Here is a 21,783-nt window from a genome sequence, read left to right on the forward strand (position 1 = left end):
GGAGGTTTTGGATAGATGCCAAATATCCCACTATTGTGTAACAAGTTACTGAGACATTAGGAAACACCTAAATGTTAAAATGATCCTAAATACCAAAAACCAGTTCAGGGTAAGTAATTTTATTTCAAAACAGCTATTTTATTTCAAAACAACTATTTTAATGTCAAGGAGTTTTTTTTAAATAAAAATTAAGTAAAAAAAAAAAGAAACGCATTGCTGAGTACATATGTGTATATATACCTGAAAAAAGAAATCTGCCCGTGAGATTTTTTTTCCAAAGTCACACAATTAGTTAAATGAAGGGAGAATGGGAGTCCGATTAACAGAAAAGTTTATATACAACTGCTTAAAAGATAAAATTCATTATGACTTTAAATTGGATAACATTCAAAATCTGCAGAAATGGGAAATCTGCACAATAAATGCATTGTATGCATTTCCAAACACAGACAAATTGGTATTGCTGTCTGTCTTTCAGCTGGCTGGTGACAAAGTAAAAAAAAAAAGTGTTATTAAAACAGCAACATTTTTCAATATGCAAAAATAATCTCCAAAAACTAGGGAGTTCAAGAACGTAAGAAGTGTTTACCGTCTTGTCTGTAAACAAACTTGTTCTGCTGTTTTACAATCTGTCCTATCAATTCAATTTTGTGCAGTAAAGAATGCAAAGTAAACCAATGAAAAAAACTCTGTTACTGATTAATGCAACTGTTCTACTCCTACTCATAAATCCATATGAACTGTAGAACTTTCTTTTAAAGTTGAACTAAAGTTCCACTTTTAAGTTTGTATTAGCAGGTGGGTTATTATTGCAGTAAGGGACAGAGGATTTCCCTTTTGCAATCATGCGACTTATCTGCATGAATGCTCCAGGTTTCTGACAAAAAGCTAAGCTGTGTCCTGTTTTAGTTGCCAGGAACTTCCTTTGCATGTGCCAGGATGACATATTGTTATGTCATCCCAGCACGACCAATCAAGATGGCGGAAGCAGAAAAATAGAAGGAAGATGGCAGCACTGGAACAAGGACAGGCAAGTTGGTTAGGTTCAGGGACCCAAGCTGTTTGGCTCCACCACTCAGCCATGTGTTGTGTATAAAATCGATTGCTTAAAATACGCAATCATTTTTTATTGGACTGAATACAAAAAGTCCAATACAAAGAAATCTTTATATAATATATATATCATTTTATTATATATATAATATATAAGCTACTGTACAGTTACCTTACATTATACACAATTTTTTTAAAGATTTTTGTGATGTTTTATACATTTTTTTCTTTTTTTTTTTTTAAAGTTTACTATTACATTTATTACATTTTGGACATATTTCGGTGATTTATGCCTAAGAATTATAGCCTACAATCTAAATTAAATTTCCATGCAAAAAATGTAACGCTTCTTGCATGAAAGTACGGAAAGAATTAGAACACACGGCATTCGTGTATGCCTCCCTCAGCGATTCCTGATGATGTAAGTGCATACGCCCTTCTACGGGGGTGGTAGCGGGAAATTCAAATATTTTGTATTGAATTCAATACAAAGTCCTGTATCCAATCCAACACAAAATAATACAAAACAGTGCTCAACCCAGGAATTTTTTTGAGCTGGGTGTGAAGAAATTGTAGGCGGGTGGCAGCCCCTGCATTGTGACCCAACTCTTCAGTAGCCACATACAAAACAGCCGGGTGGTTACTGAAAAGTGCCGGGTGGTGCGCCCAGCTAAAAGGGGCTGGGGAGAACAGTGCAAAATATATTTATGTGGTTTTGTCTATAGGTATGTGACGTTGGACTCTGTTTTAAAATTTACCACACTAGGGAGGTGTTTTAGAAAAATATATTTCTATACAGCATACCGAATTATTGCATTTTCAGTATTTTTTATTTATGCATTCTTGTTTAAGCTGATTTTTGTGTTTTTTATTTAACTTTATTATTAAAGTTATTTATTTTTTTTTTTTACATGATTGTGTGTTTCAAACTTTTATATTCAGGATATCTACTAGACCCTTGTTTGGACATATTTCTGTAAGTTACAGGTCTACAATTTAGAAAAAAAAAAATTCATGAAAAACAGTGTACCGCTTTTGGTACAGAAATCCAGACATCAGTGAAATGCCCAGGCGGTTAAAGTAAAAAGTCTGTTTTTTTTTTGTTTTTTTTTATTGAAAGGATGCAGCACCTTCCCCTAGGTGATGGAGAATGAATAGGAGCTCTGCTCCTCCGAGATGCTCGGGGGTGCGCAGAAGGAGCCCTTTCATCAAAAGAAAAGAAATTGCCGATCTTGCCAACAAGTTTGTTACTTCCTTACATCAAATAACGTATTTCATCCCTATAAGATGTAATCAAAGGACTATTTTGTTACTACTTAAAAAGAATGTAAAATAAGCTACTTTACATTTTTAGGAATCAAGAATTACATTGTTTTTGCCTTTCAAAGGGAGGTCTGTCTGTGTGCATGCTTTCTGTATCAATCTTTTGCTTTTTATCTACTGGAATTTTGGACCACTGTTCCTTTGCCGGCTGCTCCAGGTCTCTCAGATTTAAAGGGTTCCGTCTCCCAACTGTTCTTTTTAGATCTCTCCACAGTTGCTCTTTGGAGTTTAGATCTGGACTAATTGTTGGCCACTTCAGAACTCATCAGCGCTTTGTCTTAAACCATTTCTGGATGCTTTTTGAAGTATACTTTGGGTCATTGTAAGACCCATGACCTCTGGCTGAGACCCAGATTTTTGACACAGGGACCTACATTGCACCCCAGAATTCTTTAGTAGTCTTCAGATTTTATATTACCATGCTGACAGTTTAGTGCTTAAAGCAGCAAAGCAATGCTAAAACATCAATGAACTGTCTATATGTTTGACTGCAGGGACCGTGTTTTTATTTTTTATTTTTTTGAAGGCTTTTTTTTGTTTTCTGTAATCATTTAAATGATATGCGTTACCAAAAAGCTGTTTTTTTGTCTCATCTATTCAGAGGACATTCTTCATGAAGGATTGTGGCTTCTATTTGTTCCTTAAGCTACGTACACACTTCCAATTATTATCGTTGGAAAACGAACGACGAACGATCCTGCACGATATATACGAACGATCGTATAGCACCGATCCTGCACATAGAGATAACGACACGATCGTTCGTAGATATTGTACACACAATAGATACGATCGTTTAAGCGATAGAGGAACTATGTGCACAACAGGAAAGTGAACGAACGTTCGTTCATTACGCATGCTCTGAACATGGACGATCAACGAACGACCGTACACACGAACGATGTTCAACGATCGTCGTCCAATCCGATCCGCCGGTCCGGTCGTTCGTTTCCAACGAGTTTCCTCGTTCGTCGGCGTCGTTGGTTACTTTTTTACGAACGATTTTTTGCCCAATCGATCGTTCGTCGTTCGATTGGAACGATAAAAATTGGAAGTGTGTACGCACCTTTATTCCTCATTCATTTATTTAAGTTGATCAAAGTTATTTATCAACCATTGTTGTAACATATCAGCAACCTTTCTCTTTTCGTCCACATCTAGAGATTAGGTACAGTGCCACGGGCTGTAAATTTCAGTACAATGTTGCGCACAGTGGACACAGGAACATTAAGATGTCTGAAGATAAACTTGTAGCTTTGGGATTGTCTAATTTGCTTGCTTTGTGACTTAAATTTATAATGAGAAATCATTCGGAAGTTTTTCTTTAGCCTATTTTAGGAGCTTTGAAAAGTTTGGAGGCAGTCTGAATTCATTTTTTTAATTGGTCTGCCAGTGATGGAGAAAAATGGGACTGAGGACAGATGCAGAGGGAAACAGACAGCTGCACATGCATATCCTGGATCTTCCTGTCTTTGCAAGCCTCCAACTGCCAAGTGCCAAGACATTTTTTGGTGGATGGGTTGTGTCCATATGGGGGACATGGTCAGCGGCTCTGGCTCCTGACCTGTCTGGTTGGAGAGCACTGGCCAGAGCCGTGGACCATGTCCCTCATATGGACGCCCACTCTCTCATCACAGGCTCAGACCTGGGATGGGAGAGTGGGCAGGTTCTGGCATAATGACATCACTCTGGGGGAAGTTTTCTTCCCCTTTTAGTGACACACGGCTCCCTGCATATGCGCAGTGCGGAGTCCATGCATTTAGTGGTCTGTGAGGTCCAAAAGGTTGGCAACCATTGCTCTAGGCTCCCTCTTCACACATGGCTTGTGGAGGGTTGATTACACATATGTATGTATTTTAATTGTCTATAATAGTGGTATGTATAATTGTGGTGTGTGTATGTGTGTGTGTGTATATATACCGTATATATTTATATATATATATATATATATATATATATATATATATATATGTAAAATGTATAACAATTTATTCAGCACAGCTTTTACTTTACATAAATACATTACAAAACAGTCACAAAACATCATTGGAAGTGACATATAAGTATTCATCCAAATTGCAAGAAAGTTTACATTGATGATTACTAATAACAGTGAAGTGTTTCACAGAGGTCCCTCTGCTTTATCAAACCAGAAACCAATGTAATTCTTAACAAGTTAGAGAAGTTCATCAAATAGTGTTTTTGTCTTAAATAATCCCCTATAGAGTGAAGATGTATATAATTAATTATTGGCTGAAGCAAACGGATACTGCATGAGTACCTCACGTAAATTATTCTGTGACTCTTTATAAGACAAATTTGTATACACTTAACGGAACATAACAGTCACCAGAGCCAAAAAAGTTCAAAGCTGCTGTACATCCACTCACACTGGCACAATGATCTCCCTTCAATCAAAGCACTTTTTTCCCTTCATCAGGGAAAAGAGAAAAAAATTGGAAAGGGGATCGTAGGGGTCTCTGTGGAAATATTTAAATTGAGAAAACATATGTAAAATGCATTGAGAAAAAAATATAAATATAGGTTAGTGGAGGACGCTCATATACTTTTCAGGTCCTGATATAGATACTAAAGAAGTATTTCCCAGAAAGCAGCTTCCCAAGGTGAACCCCCAAATCCCACATAGAAAAGAAAGGGGGACACAAAGGAGTCACCTAAGAAATTTAGAAGCAGCTAGCAGGTCCAGGAGCTGCTCTGCTATGAATAGAACAAGAGGTGATTGTAACAGTCAGCCATGTGTGTCCAAGAAGAAGTCTTCTTAGGTGGCATGTGTTCCAAAGCGGAACGCATATCCAGGAACAGATGTCACATCCAGAATAGACATCCCTACAAATCTGATCTCGCATCCAGACTAACTGGATGTGCATCATCGGAGTACATGGGTTCCAAACTGGAGTGCAAATAGGACATAAAGGACAGCTATAGCTATTGGGAACAGGGTGAATATAGTACTCTGGACATCATTTACTATTTGGGGGGGTGCCAGAATACCAGAGTGTACAGTGGAAGTATGGTGGACAGCAACCTTTGAGGAAAATGGGATGGTATTATACATTAGATATTTATCTTTGTATAAACAATAATGCAAGCTAAAAAAATTGCAATCATAAAAGATAACAGCTTGTATGTTTTTAAATATCCCTAGAAACACCAAAAAAATCTAAACAGTACAGACATTTATGCTATGGTAAATATAAGTATAGTATATAGATTAAAGATTCTAATTATTTAGTACCCATATAACATAATAATATAGGACATAAATGGTTAATCCTGTTCTATTAGCTAATCACAAAGTCCACAAGGTGGAGCCGGAGGGCCACAATGCATCTCATTTCACAGGAATTGTTTTTGTGTTCCTTTAACTCTTGTTTGGTGATAGACAAAAGAAGAATTTAGTTCTTACAAGTTGATATACTAAAACATGTAAAAATCCCGCATTGGGAAAAAAGGAAGTCGAATATCCCTATTGTCATCTGAGACTTTCTTTTATTTGTATATGGTTACTCGTTTAATCAGTATCTCCCTTATCCCCTCCAATTTTTTGTTGCAGCAGAGTTCTGATTTGTACAACACAACTACGAACGCACTAGATGGCGTTTACTACTTCACCAGGCTGCTCGGCTGGGACGACTTGGTGAAACACTTTATCTGGTCACTCACACTAGGCATATCTTTGTTTGATTTTCTGCCTGCATAAATGAAAATTGTATGGAAAGTCAAGGGCCTTGGGTCACCACATAAAAGAACCAAAATATTACAACATCTGAAAAAATTACGAACTGATATCACTATATTGCAGGAAACACACTTAACATCCTCCTTCTACCATCCAATGCGTAAACAATTGGTCGGAGAAGTTTGGGGAGCCTCTCCACCAGGTCGTTGGGCAGGGGTACTAATCCTCATCAATAAAAATCAAATTACCACCAGCTCCATTAATAATACAGCACTCGATACTAAAGAAGTCAAAAGTCCACCACCACAAAGATATGGTAGAAACAGTTACAATGACCATTTTTTTCAGTCTTTTTTTTCTTCCACCAATCTGGTAGATTCCTGGAGACATCTACATCCTTTAGAAAGGGAATATACTTGGATATCAGCAGTACATTTGACCATGTTTCAATCTTGACTTCAGACAACCTTCCTATGAAAATAGCAACAGCGGACATACACCAAATAGTTATCTCTGACCATTGTCCGATGGTTATCTTCACAAAACAGATTTTCTATGGCAATTCCCCTCATTTTTGGCTTTAAATTAATCATTTCAGAAATACTTAAAACACTGGTGGTGCGGGATATAAGGCACGCCTACAACTATACTGGGTCATGGTGAAAGCAGTACTCAGAGACGGGATATTAGCCCATATTACTTCTTTGAGAAAGAAGACTATGCCTAACTATATGGAAGCATGTGCAAAAGCGAGATGAGCATATGATGTGTATAAAACCTCAAAATCTCCACAAGATTATGAATCCTGGCTACAAGCAAAAAGAACTTGTGAGTTATGGATCACCCAATATGATGAGACAATTAGATCTTATTGAGCGGCTAAATTCCACCGTTATGGGAATAAATCAGGCAAGCTATCGGCTAACCTTGCCAAGGGTTATCAGGCACCTCCACATACAACAGCAATAAGGACTCCCATGGATCAATACAATGGGAACTTGGGGATAAAGCGGATATTTTTGCATTTTTTTTATGATTCTCTCTACAGTACAAACACTAGTAATGTTCACAAGGGACAACGGATTTTAGATCAGCTGATTTTCCCTCAACTGACAGAGAACAATTTGGCATTTTTGAATCCAAAAAAACAAAAAGATCCACTTAACCCAGCATCATATAGTCCTATATCCCTCCTCAATCAAGATGTTACATTTTTTTCAATAACACTGGCAGATCATCTGACACGGCTCCTTCCTAAATTGGTAAGTTGAGACCAGTCAGGTTTTGTACTAGGCAGATCAACAACTTATAATCTTGGAAAGATTTTACTTGTTCTGCAACAAGCTCGTCTGTCGGGGCTCCTTTTCTGCATCAGCTGCGCTGGTGGTGCTCAACGCGGAGAAAACGTTCAACAGTAAAGAATGGAATTGGCTTCAATTAGGGCTCAGTTAATTCAGTTTTCAGGGTCATATAACTAGTATTTTAGGTTCTATGTACTCTTTCCCCAGAGCTCAAATCCATGTGGCAGGAGTTTTTTTCATATGTTCCCATTTGGTAGAGGAACATGCCAGGGTTGTCCGTTATCCCCACTACTTTTTAACCCCTCTGGCAGTTTTCTGGAGTGTGGCTCAGGGTGAAATTTCTTCACAGAAAGTGGTAACCCCTAGCCACACTCAGGGTGAAATTGAGGGCTCATCTGGTCCTCCACCTGGCCCGCTGCATCATCCAGCAATGCCGGCCCTGCATCTTGGTCCACTTGGCCATGCCCGGCCAGCATCAGTGTCTCTTTGGCAATGCATGACATCTGGGTCCCCTAACCCCGCAATCTTGGCTTGTGGCCGTTGGAGATGTGGGGCTAGGGGATGAAGATGCCAGCTGGGTATGCAATAAAGACTGAAGCTACTCAACATCTCATTACTCATCCTAAACTGTTCTTACACACATGGATGACTTATCTGACTTGTACTCCCACTTTGGAACAACCTAAAGATATAATAGATATATCTGGACATACCATGTGGTATGATATGAGAGCTTTGGGAGCATTTTAGCATGTAGTGAATCAGATGTTTGTATTTTTTATAAATCCAGAATTGTTTGTGTGACAACTGTTTTTTGTCTCAAATTAGCCGCTTTTCAAACAAAGGTATAAAGAAACACTTGCAAGTTCTTGTATGCTAAACGTCATCTTGCAGGTGTTTCTTTAGACATGCGGCATTTTGCTGTACTTTTTAATTTATTTTTCCCCTCCCCTCCTTCCTCTCTGATTCCCTTTTACTGTTTTGTTATAAAAAGAAAGTTCTGAATGTTTTTATAACTACCTTAACAATAAAAAAGAATTTAAAAAAGATATGCAGATATATGACAAATATTACTATACATTTGGTAAAAGCAGATGTTCTGTGAATTTAAATAGTAGTAGTAGGTTTAGTTGTAGTTGCAATTTTTAATTTTGAATGATTATAGCTGTTTATCAAATCCTTTACGTAAAACCTACCTTCAAAATTCCTATCCATCAATGTTTATAGATACCAAATACATCAGGATGGGAGTGGCATGTTGTTAAGCACGAAGATGTGCCAAATCACTTCTATGTAAAAGGCGGCAACAGGTAGAACTATTGTAAAAAAAAAAAAATAATACACCTTCCATAGCAGCCAGTTATTTGTTTAAATGCTGTATGGGTTGTGGCAATAATGTGTTTTAAAATTTTGGTGCCTGTGTTACTACTAATTCTAAAATTATGACATGCCACTTGTATGATACGATTTAATTTAAAAAGTACACTTTAAAAATACTCCTGTTTGCATGATTTCTAATGATCCCCATTTCTAATTCTATAGTGTTCAAACTCAGTTCTTTGCCCAGCCAGTAAATTAACTTATAATAGGTTAATTCACTATTTAATATTTTATAATTATTATATAACATTTCTTGTGTTACAGTTAATATAATATAAATTGTTACCGTATTTTTCATAAGACGCAACCAGAATATATAACATATAACCAGAATAAATCATGTCGCATAAGTATGTCGATGACCCGACACGTTTCGCCCGCCTTTGGCTTTTTCAGGGGTACTGTACGTATAGCGACGTTACACATATTGATTTGACAGTATCTAGGTACATAATAAATACATAGTTTGAGTACAAAGTAGCTATAGACAAACATTGAAACAAATCTTTTTGTGTATATCAAGATGGGTAATAGCAAAACAATGCGTCAAAATAGTGGTGACAGTTAATTCAAATGATTATATAGCCCATTTCTCTCTCAAAAGGTATGTGAGAATCACAACAATGTAATTTGTGGTATTTTGAGGTTACTTTCAGCTGCTGTCCCATCCAGTGAAACCTTTTATTTTTCTTTTCTGGACTTCAGGGTTAGCAAAACCATACTGATTATAGTTGGAAGGAGTTAAAAAGGCCTAAAAAAAATCAGTACGTAGCACAGTGAAAGCTTCTTGAAATTGTACTATTTTTATGTATTTTGTTCCATCACAGATCCCAAAAATATGATGATTTCTCATTTCATAACAGCGGTTAGAACAATGCACATCATTGCACATCTAGATGTATAATACAAATGATGATGAATCTGCAAAAAGAGAATAAAAAGAAAAAGCTACTGCTTGATGGGACATCAATAATGTATATGTGGCAAAAGGGGAGAGGTACTGCAATTAGAAAATGTTGCAACTAAGCATTTCTGAGTAAAATGCTGCATTTTGGACACACTCTATCACACATATGTAAAAAAAAGGTGCAGCACCGCCCCTTAATTCTTAATCGTCTAGGCGTTCAAGAATGAATCAGAGTGGAGAGCCTCCCGAGATACTTATGCCATGCATCCCGAGAGACTCTTGACTGCACCTTCTGCTCATGCACTTTCATCGAAAGGGAGAAAAATTCGATCTCACTCATTCGCAGTGAGATCAGCAAGTTTTTTGCCCAATCTACATCACCTGATCTCGCACCTGTGTTGGGTGGCGTAGGAAGAACATGAAAGAAGAGAGGTGAAGATGGTGGGGCCTGGCGCTCCCTCTGCTCTGGCACAAAGATGGATACAGGGACAACGCAAGACCTGATGGAAGCAACCTCTCAACGGTTCCCGACTGCTCTGTGGGATTAAAGATAAGTGTGATTTTTTTTTTTTTTGTTTTCAGTAGTTTTGGATTTACTTTCTCTTTAACACTGATTTCCAAATAAAAAACCATAGTCATGTCACTAGCTGTCCCTCAGAGGGGCTCACAATCTAATGCCCCTAACATGTCTTTAATACAGTCTAGGGTCAATTTTTGGAGGAAGACAATTAACCTAACTGAATGTTTTGGAATGTGAGAGGAAACCGAAATACTCAGAGGAAACCCACGCAAACACTTTGCGTGCAAATAGTTTCCTGGCCAAGATTCAAACTTGGGATCTGGCGCTGCAAATGCCAAAGCGCTAACCTCTAAGCTACTGCGACAATACCATTTTCAGGAGCATTGTAATTAACTCAGAAGGTAAGCATGAAAAGACTTTAATGTAAGTTACTGCAAAGCTTTACTGGGGGCCAAAATACCTTAATCACCCTAATCTGGAAACAATAACATTTTCTTTTGTTCCCGGAATGGGGCCCACTGCAGATGGGGAAGCAGTTACCTGTTTTGTGACTGAAAACCAAGAATTGACTATACATACAATTGAATAAAACATCATTGCTTTGAACAACCGTTTTCATTTTACTCACCCATATATATATTTTTTTAGATAAAATGTATTTTTAGGAGAAGATAAGGGTTGAGGATAAACTTTAATGTGCATGAATAGATAGAGTCGTTTACTTTGACACAGGTTGAAAAAAGCTCAATTGACATGCTACCCCTTACATCAAAGACAATTGACAGAGCTGCAACGGAGGTTATGAAAGAAGAGCATTCATCTGCATCAATTACAGGACTACACTGCTTGGAAGTCCTAGAGATGCCCAGATCACAAGCAGCAGGCCTGGAGGAAACTGGAGGACTTCTAAATGTCTTTATCCCTAATAAATGCTGGCGGGCTGTCAGGTTGACTTTCTGTCTTTACTTTTCAGTCTTTGACATTGAGCAAGCAATATGGATGTTGAAGTGACATTTTTGACTTTAATAATCTGGATTTATGGAACATATGGTAGTGCTGGGCCGAGAGTAAGACATGGGTTCTCCTAGCTTACACTGGGTTGCTTTTCCTACTCTTGGAAAATGAATGAACAACCTCGTAGAACAAGAGGAGCAAAGAAAATGTGGTGTTTTTGATGCTAGAAAAGGAATAATTCAACTGTACCTGTTAATCTGCCTTGTGTTAGCAAAGCACACGTTCACTAAAAAAGCAGTTTTAATACATGAATAAATGTCTTGATAGAAAAGTTACCCGTTTCTTACAGAGAAATTAAGGGTTCATAGAGAATAAGTTGATGGCTATATGTAACAGATGGCCATACACATTTTAATTAACCTCCTGGGTTGTTAATTTCTGTCTGGATTTATACATCTAAAAGCGGTACGTTGTCTATAAATAAATTAAAAAAAAAATTTATTAATAAACTTTGACATGAATTTGTGTTTCAAACTTTATTATACTCATACTAATATAATATACTGTAAAATACATTTTCATGAAAGACAATGTACTGCTTTTAGACATATAAATCCAGTGTATTGCATTCAGTACAGGTATTTTGTATTGAATGCAATACAAAATAATTTGAAATTCCTACCACGCCAGGGAACAGATCAACACTGGAGGACGCCAATGAGACCAGGTAAGCCTTTATTTTTTAGCTACCTCGAGTGTGGCTCGGGGTTACCGCTTTCAGCTTGTTTTTTTTTTACCCAGAGCCACACTTGGATTTACCACTCAGAAGGTTAAGGGGGGGGGGGGGTACAAAAAAGGTTTACTACTGGCTCCATTTCCAGTTGCTAACACACCTCAATTCCAGAGAAATTGGGGTTCAGAGGAGGTAAATGGCCAGCTATGTGTAACAGGCACCCCATTTTATCATTGATACATTTTTAAATATATTAAAAGCAAAAAAATCTCATCTGAGCATGTAGGCCCCTTAAAGGATGTCTCTGGGTTAGTTACCGGGGATAAAGAAAAGACGGATTTACTAAACACTTTTTTTTAGCTCTGTGTACACAAAGGAAAATGGCAGAGCTCAAGTCCAAATTCATAATAGCAATGTCACTGCCTTAATGCCTTGATATGATTGAGAAACAGTTGGGCAACATTAAGGTTGACAAAGCACCAGGGCCCGATAGGTTACATCCACTTGTACTCAAAGAGCTGAGCTCAGTTATTTCAAGGCCATTTTTTTAGCTAATTTTTAGAGACTCTTTAGTCACTGGCATTGTACCAATGGATTGGCGTAAGGGCAATGTGGTTCCTATCTTCAAAAAGGGAGCAAAGTCATTACCAGGTAACTACAGACCAATTAGTTTACCGTCTATAGTTTTAAAGGTCCTAGAGAGTTTGATAAAGAACCACATGGAGGAGTTTCTTCTAGAAAATAATATTATAAGTAATAGTCAGCATGGTTTCAAAAAAGACCAAAGTTGTCAAACAAATTTATTATATTTTTTATGAGGAAGTAAGTAAACAGGTAGACAGTGGAACAGTAGTTGCTATACTGTATATGTACTCATTCATTCGATGAGTTAATATAGGTAAAAATGTTTTGGAGCTTCCACCTGATGAACTGCTAATTTAAAAATTGATTGGACATTTTAAAGGCAAAAATTTGACAGTAAATATTTTTTTATGTACAAGTCCTTACGAGTAACAACTTTTGTTAATGAACATAGGAATATATTTTCAATAGGCTGGCAGCACACCTCAAAATATGGAAAAAAAATTGTACTGATTTGTTACATTATATTTGTAAGACTGTGGACATCATTGCCATGATTTAAAATTCCTCAGCCAGATTTGTACTATAATGTAGAAGTGGCCTGTAAAGACACTTGAGCCAAATATGCAGACACCAGGCTGTAATCCTTCAATCTATCCTGTATGTTAAAAAAAACTTTAGACTTGTATTTTTGATTCTTTATAGGGGTCTGTATTTGAAACATTTGTTGTCAAATAACCATTTCCAGTTACATCTTTTATAAGGTAAACATTACTACATGCATATGAAAAACTAAACATTTATTCTAACCAAATCTTCTTGTATTGGCTTTGTCAGGTTTGTCAGAATGGCCTTGGAATGTCTTACCCTTGGATGGACTTTTACATTTTTATTTTGCTTTAAATTATTTCATAGTGCTTGGGGTAAGTATTGTTTGTGTGTCTTTATATTTTTTCTGTCTGTACCAGCAAAACCTATTAACCATCACTCACCTATATTGGGTTATAAATATATATATATATATATATATATATATCCACTGTAGCACTTGGAGTAAACATAAGGGATGAGCGAGCAAGATTTTTAAACTCAATCTTGCGGCAAATTCTGCTGAATTATGGTGAGTTTGGTACGCTTTACGAGGTTTAGTGTTTGGCTGATCAGTATTGTTTACTGTATGCTGAACAAAAACTTTCACCTTGCCCATGCATTCTTTTATGGATAACATTAACAGCACATCTGGAAACCTCTGTGTGCTGCTAAATTGCTAGTTAGAAGAAACCTTAACTTTGCATGCCTTCTTTATGTCTTGCTGTGCTTGCTCTTTTGTATAGTCTGCAACCTTATCTTTCTAATCTAATTATCACTTGCCCAGTTTCCATTTTAAGCTGCGTACACACGGCAAATTTTTCTCGCCCGATAATCGGTATCGGCCAATTATCGGGCGAAAATCTGCCGTGTGTACAGTCGGTCGTCGTCCATCGTCCGACGACCGTCCTGGCGGATCCATGGACGATGGACGACGACCGATCGTAATGAAAGGGAAGGGGAGAGCGCGCAGCAGGGTGCCGCTCCGTCGCTCTCCCCCTCCCCTCTCCATAGAGCATGAACGGTGCTGTATGTACAGCATCGTTCATGCATCGTGCAGTCTTTTCTCATTGGAAAGGATCGTGAAAGATCCTTTCCAACGAGAAAAATTGAAGGTGTGTACGCAGCTTTAGTCCCTTAACTCTTCTTTCTGTATTTATTTATTCTTTCTATATTTATAAGCACTTGTATTTTATATTTATCAAGCACTAACCAAAAGGAAGGTTATATAGGGGCAGAATACAACCATACAGTCATGTCATGTGGAGAGTATTGCGGACTGGGTCTCAGGGGCCTCAAGTGCAGCAGGCTCTTCTTCTGCAGCAGCAGGAACCAGCGCAGCCGTGACAGGAGCAAACACAGATAATAGCGTGGCTAATGTGCCTCCTGATGACTCTCCCATGTTGTTTGACGAATAGCCTGAGGATCTGTCAGTGAGAAGTTCAGAGAAGGAGGCAGACTTCGAGACCCTTGGAGAGTGTAATCAGGACTTTCTAGGCCAGGGTTCTGGATCAGTGGCTGCATTTGCAGAGGTTGGTTTAGATGAAAATGAGGATGATGATGATGATTGTGTTGTCACCTGGGAACCACCGGTGCATGTAAGGGCTAGCAGCAGTTCTGAAACTGATGTAGAGGAAAGGCAGCAGCAGCAGCAACAGACTGGGGATGGAATGGGGTGCAAATCTGCCTCATGTGAGTCCCAAAGAGGAGACAGATGAGTGGGCACAAGCAGGGGAACAGTCAGAGATGATGTGACCATGGGGGGAGCGAGCTGGAGCAGACGCAGGGCATCCAGCAGACGCAGAGGCAGGCAAAGAAAAAGAGCAGCAGAGTGGTTGCACGCACCTCTCCAGTGTTGTTCTTTTTCACGCTGAAATACGATGACGAGTGCATAGAAATCTGCATCCTTTGCCACAGTCAGATCCGCAGAGGACAGGCCGGATCACATTTGGGTACAATTTCCCAGATGCACAAGAACCACAAACAAAAGTGGGAGCAGTACTTGCATTCTCGTGAAGGGGGTGCAACCACATTATCATCTATTCTTCCACCTCCATTGACTCCTTCTACACCTCCAAATGTCAGTACTGGTATGTCTCAGAAGGTTGATGCCAGCCAGACTTCAAGCGGTGAGGAAGTATCCGCTTCTGCCAGCAGGTTTCATCAGACAAACTTGTCACCACAAGATGGGTACTCCAGTGACCCCTTTAGCTCCCAGTCCCTTCAGCCCACTCTACCGGAGTTCTGTGCAAGGCATCAGGCTATGGACCCAACCAACAAAAGAGTCATTGAACTCAATTCGCTTTTAGCAAAACTATTGGCTGCCGTAGCGCATTGTGAACTCGGCTCCCTTCCATGACCTAATGGCCTGTGCCGAGCGGTGGTAAAATATATCAAGTAGGCATTAGCTGTATCCAGTTTATATGCACATGTAATGGATAACCTCTCCCGGGCATTGGTATTCTCGGTGTCTAGCCACATCACCATGGACAGCTGGACAACCAGGCACAGAGTGGGATGCTACCTTGTCCTTCACCACTCACTGGCCTTCATAGCTCAGTGAGCCGTAGTCTGCACGAGGCATTACAGCACCTGGTACCTCCGCCAAGGTATGTGATGGGAAAGCATGGGCCACCCCAGTCTACTTATTCCTCCTACTCCATTCCTTCTACCGTCAACCCCTCTCTTTTCGACATTCCACCTGAAAGGCTAGCAGCGGAGGAAACTGTAGTTAAGCGAGCACGCCACTACGGCTCCCTCAAGCACACGTGTTGCCAGGCAGTGCCGAAACAGGTGTCCTTGGGGGAGAAAAGTCACACTTCCAGAGAACTCTTGTCTGCTTTGCACAGAGAGGTTGAGGCTTGGCTGACCCACTCCTGCTCACAACAGGCAATGTAGTGTGCAACAACGGGGCCAACCTTGTGGCCGCGCTACGCATGGGCCGCATAACACATGTGCCCTGCTTTGCCAACGTACTGAACCTGGTGGTGCAGAAGTTCCTCCACACGTACCCAGGACCGGAGGACTTACTGAGACAGGCTCGCTCCATCTGCAGCCATGTACGCCGATCCCCTACTGCCGCCGCGGCGCTAAGCAAAGATCCAGCGGCAACAGAGGCTGCCACTGCATAGACTGAATTGTGACACTGTGACTAGATGGAACTCCACCCTGCACATGCTCCAGCATCTGTATGAGCAAAAGCTAGCCATCCACCATTACTTGGTCAGTGTGGTGCATGGAGGCAGCGGGGCCCTTGGTACAGCCACACAACTGAGATATTTTACCAGTGACAAGTGGCTGCAGATGGAGATGCTGTGCAAAGTACTGGCCCCCTTTGAGCAGGCCACAAATGTTGTGAGATGGGAGCGCTCAGGCTGGAACGATGTCATACCCATCCTCTTTCTGCTTGATAATACCCTGTGTGGCCTGATGAGAGAGGAGGGGAAGAAAGCGGCTAGGTGGATGAGGGTGACATTAGACTCATGGCGCACAGCCAGCATCAGGAGGAGCAAGAAGGGAGACTGGCCAGCATCAGGAGTTCCAAGAGGAGGAGGAAGATGATGATGATGTTGAGGGAGACCATGATTGGGCTGCTGGACAGGACCCGTCCAACCTGCATTTGTGCTGTCACGCCTCAGGTATTGTGATATTGTGGTATAGGCGATGGAACAACAGGAACTGCTGCAGCTTGAAGAGGAGGAGGTGGGCGATGAGGAGGAAGATGTTTTGGTGCCTACTGAGGGAAAGGAGGAGGATGAACCCAGGGAATCCCTCTTCATATGTGTGTGTGTCCACATGTTGTGATGCCTACGGAGGGACCCCCGCATTTGCAGCATCAAAAACCAGAATGATTACTGGCTGGCCACCCCTGTGGATCACCACTACAAAGACAAAATGTCACAGTTTCTACCCAACCCTGCTCAGGATAAAGAAAAGGTGGCCCACCTGAGCAGACTACTATGCGACCGACTGTGTGAGGAGTTCCGCGCACCACATTCCACACAGGGATCTCAGGCGGAACCCACTCCACTGTATCCCCCTGTAGCGGAGGCAGCAGCAGCATCAGCAGTAGTGCCAGCAGGCTGCACACATCCAAAAGTCTAGGTCAAAGCAGGGGGGGTTTTCTAGATGCCTGGCGAAACCTGATGCGGCCACCTCAAACAAGTAAAGTGCGGGGGCAAAACCATTGTGAACGGATGAAGCGCATGGTGCACGATTACGTTGGCTCTTTTCTGGCTGGTGGTAGTGGGGTTGACGACAGCAGTTATGAGGAAGATACCTGTCCTGACAGTAGTTACGCCATTAATTTTTGGGTCAACAGGCTTGAAATCTGCCTGCAGTTGGCACAGTATGCCATCAAGCTTCTTTCGTGCCCGTCATCCAGTGTTCTGAAAACCCCCTGTACTGCCACACTGATAGGTACCCATGCCTTTGCCTAATTTTTCAGCTAAGTATTGTATAACTGAGAGTTGGCATTCATGTCATCCTTCATGATGCAAACTAGCAATATCGTCTACCTTCCTGCCATTTCAGGCACCACAGACCATAGCAACAGTGCTGGCGCACAAAACATCTTGGTCTGGCTCTCCTACGTTTAATTACAAATTTCAAATATTTGTATTAAACTCTTCTGAGTGGCATTGATGATGGACTACACCCAGCTCTAGATGCCAGTTACCAATGAGGTCCATGCTCCGTCTCAGGGCCCACCGCCTCCTTCTGTTGTTGCTGCTGTCATGTGTCAGTACTCCATTCACTAAAATTTTATTAAACACTTCTTGGTGGCATTGTCGATGCACTACACCCAGCTATAGATGCCAGTTACCAATGTGGTCCACGCTCCCGTCTCAGGGCCCACCGCCTCCTCCTGCTGCTGCTGCTGCCGCCTGTCAGTACTCCATTCACGAAAATTGTATTACATACTTCTGAGTGGCATTGACAATGCAAAACTCCCAGCTCTAGATGCCAGTTACCAATGTGGTCCACGCTCCCGTCTCAGGGCCCACCGCCTCCTCCTGCTGCTGCTGTAGCCTGTCAGTACTCCATTCACTAAAATTGTATTACACAATTCTGGGTGGCATTGACAATGCACTACACCCGGCTCTAGATGCCAGTTACCAATGCGGTCCCTGCTCCTTCTCTGGGCCCACCTCCTCCTCTTGGTGTTGCTCCTACCACCTGTCAGTATTCCATTCACTAAAATTGTATTACACACTTCTGGGTGGCATTGACTATGCACTACACCCAGCTCTCCATGACACTTACCAATGCGGTCTCCCTGGCAAAAGCTGACCAGAGGCCACACACTGCTACTGCTCTCGCTGACCCACACTCCGTCTCTGGTCCTCCATCCTTTTGCTTAATGTCACCGCGCTACTTCTCCACAACTTTATGGGTGGCATTCCTAACACATGTCATCCAGATCATGATGCCAGCTAGCAATGCGGTCCCCTGCTGTTTTGGCGGCAGAGACTGCTGCTAGTGGGTTGAGTTCACACGTAGCGCCACCCTTTCTCAATGTCCTAATGTTTATGCTGCCTTCTGTACGCTGTCCATCACGCAAAAATCTTATTTGCCTGCGGTCACTTCACCTGCTATTTTCTGGAAAACCAAAAGGTCTTTTGGAACTTTTGTATTTTTCCCCTGTTGCCACTGTTCTCCTACACATACCTAGCAAATTTGGTGGTTCTAACATGTATATGGCCTTTATTAATGTTTAAATTCGGCCCATTGACTTTAATGGAATTCGCGAGATCCGTTCGCCGAAATTTCGCGGACCCATCGGAAGTTTGAGGGAGTTTTCGCAAGACTGTCAGAGGCCTTCTCGCTCATCCGTATACACGCATTCTTAGGTTCTGACACCCACAGCTGTACAGACGCAAGTGAGCTAATTGAACTGTTCATAACTGAATTTCTATATTGCTTACAAATGAATGAACATAATATTGAATGGATTGAATAAAACACTAAAAATGTTTGATACTACAAAACACTGTTCTTCCTGTACACTCCAGAGTGCTGCAGTTTGTACTATGGCTTTTCTGTACTACGTACGGTACATCACATAGTTAGTATAAGTAGGCAGCTGGGAACAGACACAAATCCATAAAATTTAACTAATTTAGTGAAATACCTAACTATTACTTTAACTAATGCAGTGAAATACCTTTCCTGCTTGATCAGAAAAGAAGAATTCAAACAGGCAGGTAAGCATGTTTTATACTTTGTTACATTTACATATTTTACACGCCTGTCTCTCCTGCAATAAATATCCTTCCTAATTGCAATTTTTCTTTGAAGAACTAGTTAAGCAAACAACAAATATCTTTGTTTTACTCCAAGAATGTTGGCCCTTTCTCATACTTATTAAACTATGCAATTTCTGTAGGTGATTGTGGGACTCCTCCAGTTATACCAAACACAAACCTAGTTGTGGAAACATCTGGAAAATCAGGAGACACCTTTGTCTACTCATGTGATCGTACAACAGGTTATTATGAAATTCCTGGCAAAAGAACATTCATTACCTGTCAAGATAACGGCAGATGGACAGTTATTGAAAAATTTTGCATAAGTATGTTTTATTCATGACTGTTCTTTTTTTTCTTGTACAGCATATTTATATTTGTGCATTCTGTCAATAAATATTTATTGTACAGTATATCCTAAAGTCTGGCAATAGACTTTTGGTTACAGAATATTTGCATTGTTGCTTTTGTTTTGTAAAGCAAGTGAAATGTGCATAGTTGGTTGATCATTGATGCACCATGGCTAATGTAATAAATAAGTTGGGCAACCTCTGTACACTCATTTTTACCCAAGGTGAGCATGACTGTTCACCTTGGGCAACGATTATCTGACTTATGTACGCAGCCCTAGTTTAGGTTAAGGAGAGGAAAACATTAAAGTGCACCTATCCTGTAAATATTTATGGTAAATATAAAAAACATATTTGGTATATTTTTTCACACAGAATGTTCAAATCAAACAAATAGAGGATTTTTTTATTATTTATACTTAATTTTATTGGTAAACATTCTTTAATTTTTTAGTCTTGGTGTGTAAGCTGCAAAAAGTTTCATTTTGAACGAAACAGTTATATTGAATTACAGATTTAGTTTTTTTAAATTATTTATTTTTGTTTCTTTAGAGCAGATCATGACCAATTTAAATTAAGTATTTGGTTATAATTTGGTTATTTTTATTGCCAGGAAAATGTGGTTTAAATTCTGGACATCAGCAGCATTTCTATTGTTTGATAAGCAGTTGCGCAAATATCATGTAACATAAAAACAGGCAACATGCAGAATTTTATGCTACTAGGTTTCCACTTTTAGGTAATACATAATGTTTGTAAATGTTAAACAAAATAAAAGGGCAATAATAAAACCAAAAACAATATAAAGAAAATGGTTACAATTGCATAAAAAAAGAGTTCTGTTGTGATAAATGTATAAGTTGAACATGTTTAATGAGTACTATCCTTATTTTATCTATTTGTCCTGTGTTTAGGAGGTTGTCATTTCCCTGAACGACTCGTGTATGCAGAGCCTACAGAAAGTTCTTCTAGTCAAAATAGCTTTCTTCCTGGTACCGTATATTCATATCGTTGTAGGCCTGGCTATCTACGGGTTCCTGGCACTAGAGCTTCAATAACATGTTTATCAGACTATACATGGTCTACTCCTGAAACTTTTTGCCAGCGTAAGTATATTGGTTTTTTTTTTTTCTTTTACTTTTTGTCTTTGTAGGATAATATAGAAAGATAAGTTTATTCTTGTGATTCTCAGTAATATGATTGAACAGCTATGCAATATTTACTGAATTTGATATTTGCAAAGGTGTCCAAATTAATAAATTTAACCCACAGGCAGATCATGTGGAAAACCTGGAGAAGTGGAAAATGGAAACATGCAAGCTACAGACTTTTTATTTGGATCCACAGTGATTTATACATGTAATGTAGGGTAAGTCTTAAAACTGGGTTGTCATTAATAATAGAATTTTCAAAATGTTCTCAATGAAAAGGGCTTCATGCAATAGTTGCTTTACTTTATGTAAGCATTCTCTTGTGATCAGTTTCATACTCTTATGTATATTCCCAAATATAAACCGAAGTACCTAAAAAGTGAATACTTAGCAATACAAACCTAGGGCAAATGTGGCAGTCACTCCTAACAGTCAAAACCATAAAGAACATGAAAGTCAATAGGATTATTGTAAACTAATACATCAATATTGTCTGGTATTTTTAAAACATTTATTTAAAGGAGTAAAAAAAGTTAAATCACATGGGCTCAGTCTGTTCAGGTTTTTTTTAATCCCCTTTTTTCCCCTTTTCAAGTTAACATTATTTGTACCTTTTGAGTTGGATATTATGGGTCACTTGCTCTTAAAGCAGACTTATCACCAAATTTTACTTTGTATAAAAGGATTATCTTCTATTTTTTTCCATAAGTACTTTTTTTTTAAAAAAAAAAAGAAGGAACGCTCCCCCCCTTCTCCCCAAAATGGGAGCACATAACCTCCTGGGATACTTACTTCATGCATTCCAGGAGGCTTTTGTCTGCTTTTTCTGTGCATGTCCGATCTCAGGCGTGTGCGGAAGGAGCTTTTCGCCCCACAATTTACAGGATACTATGTCACCTGATCTAGTGCCTGTGCAGAAGAAGAAAGAAGATGGAAGAAAATGGCAGCACTCAACGCAAAGGATTCCAGCAGTCAGGGACAAAATCAGGGCCA

General features: G+C 39.8%; 1 protein-coding gene across 3 annotated transcripts in view; it reads left to right on the top strand.

Annotated features, from left to right (window-relative positions):
* LOC140340223 (complement decay-accelerating factor-like) overlaps positions 1–21,783 on the top strand; it is a 51,693-nt gene that overhangs the window by 1,944 nt on the left and 27,966 nt on the right. For 2 of the 3 annotated variants that reach the window (XM_072425295.1, XM_072425282.1), the window contains exons 1-5: positions 9,800–10,585; positions 13,291–13,376; positions 19,430–19,615; positions 20,554–20,745; positions 20,912–21,008. In XM_072425295.1, the coding sequence (XP_072281396.1) occupies positions 13,301–13,376; positions 19,430–19,615; positions 20,554–20,745; positions 20,912–21,008 (551 nt within the window). In that variant the 5' untranslated portion in view covers positions 9,800–10,585; positions 13,291–13,300. Of the gene's footprint in view, positions 1–9,799; positions 10,586–13,290; positions 13,377–19,429; positions 19,616–20,553; positions 20,746–20,911; positions 21,009–21,783 lie in introns of those variants that run through there. The other variant, XM_072425288.1, reaches the window with a different exon arrangement.

Source organism: Pyxicephalus adspersus, chromosome 1, assembly GCF_032062135.1.
Source record: "Pyxicephalus adspersus chromosome 1, UCB_Pads_2.0, whole genome shotgun sequence".
NCBI lineage: Eukaryota > Metazoa > Chordata > Amphibia > Anura > Pyxicephalidae > Pyxicephalus > Pyxicephalus adspersus.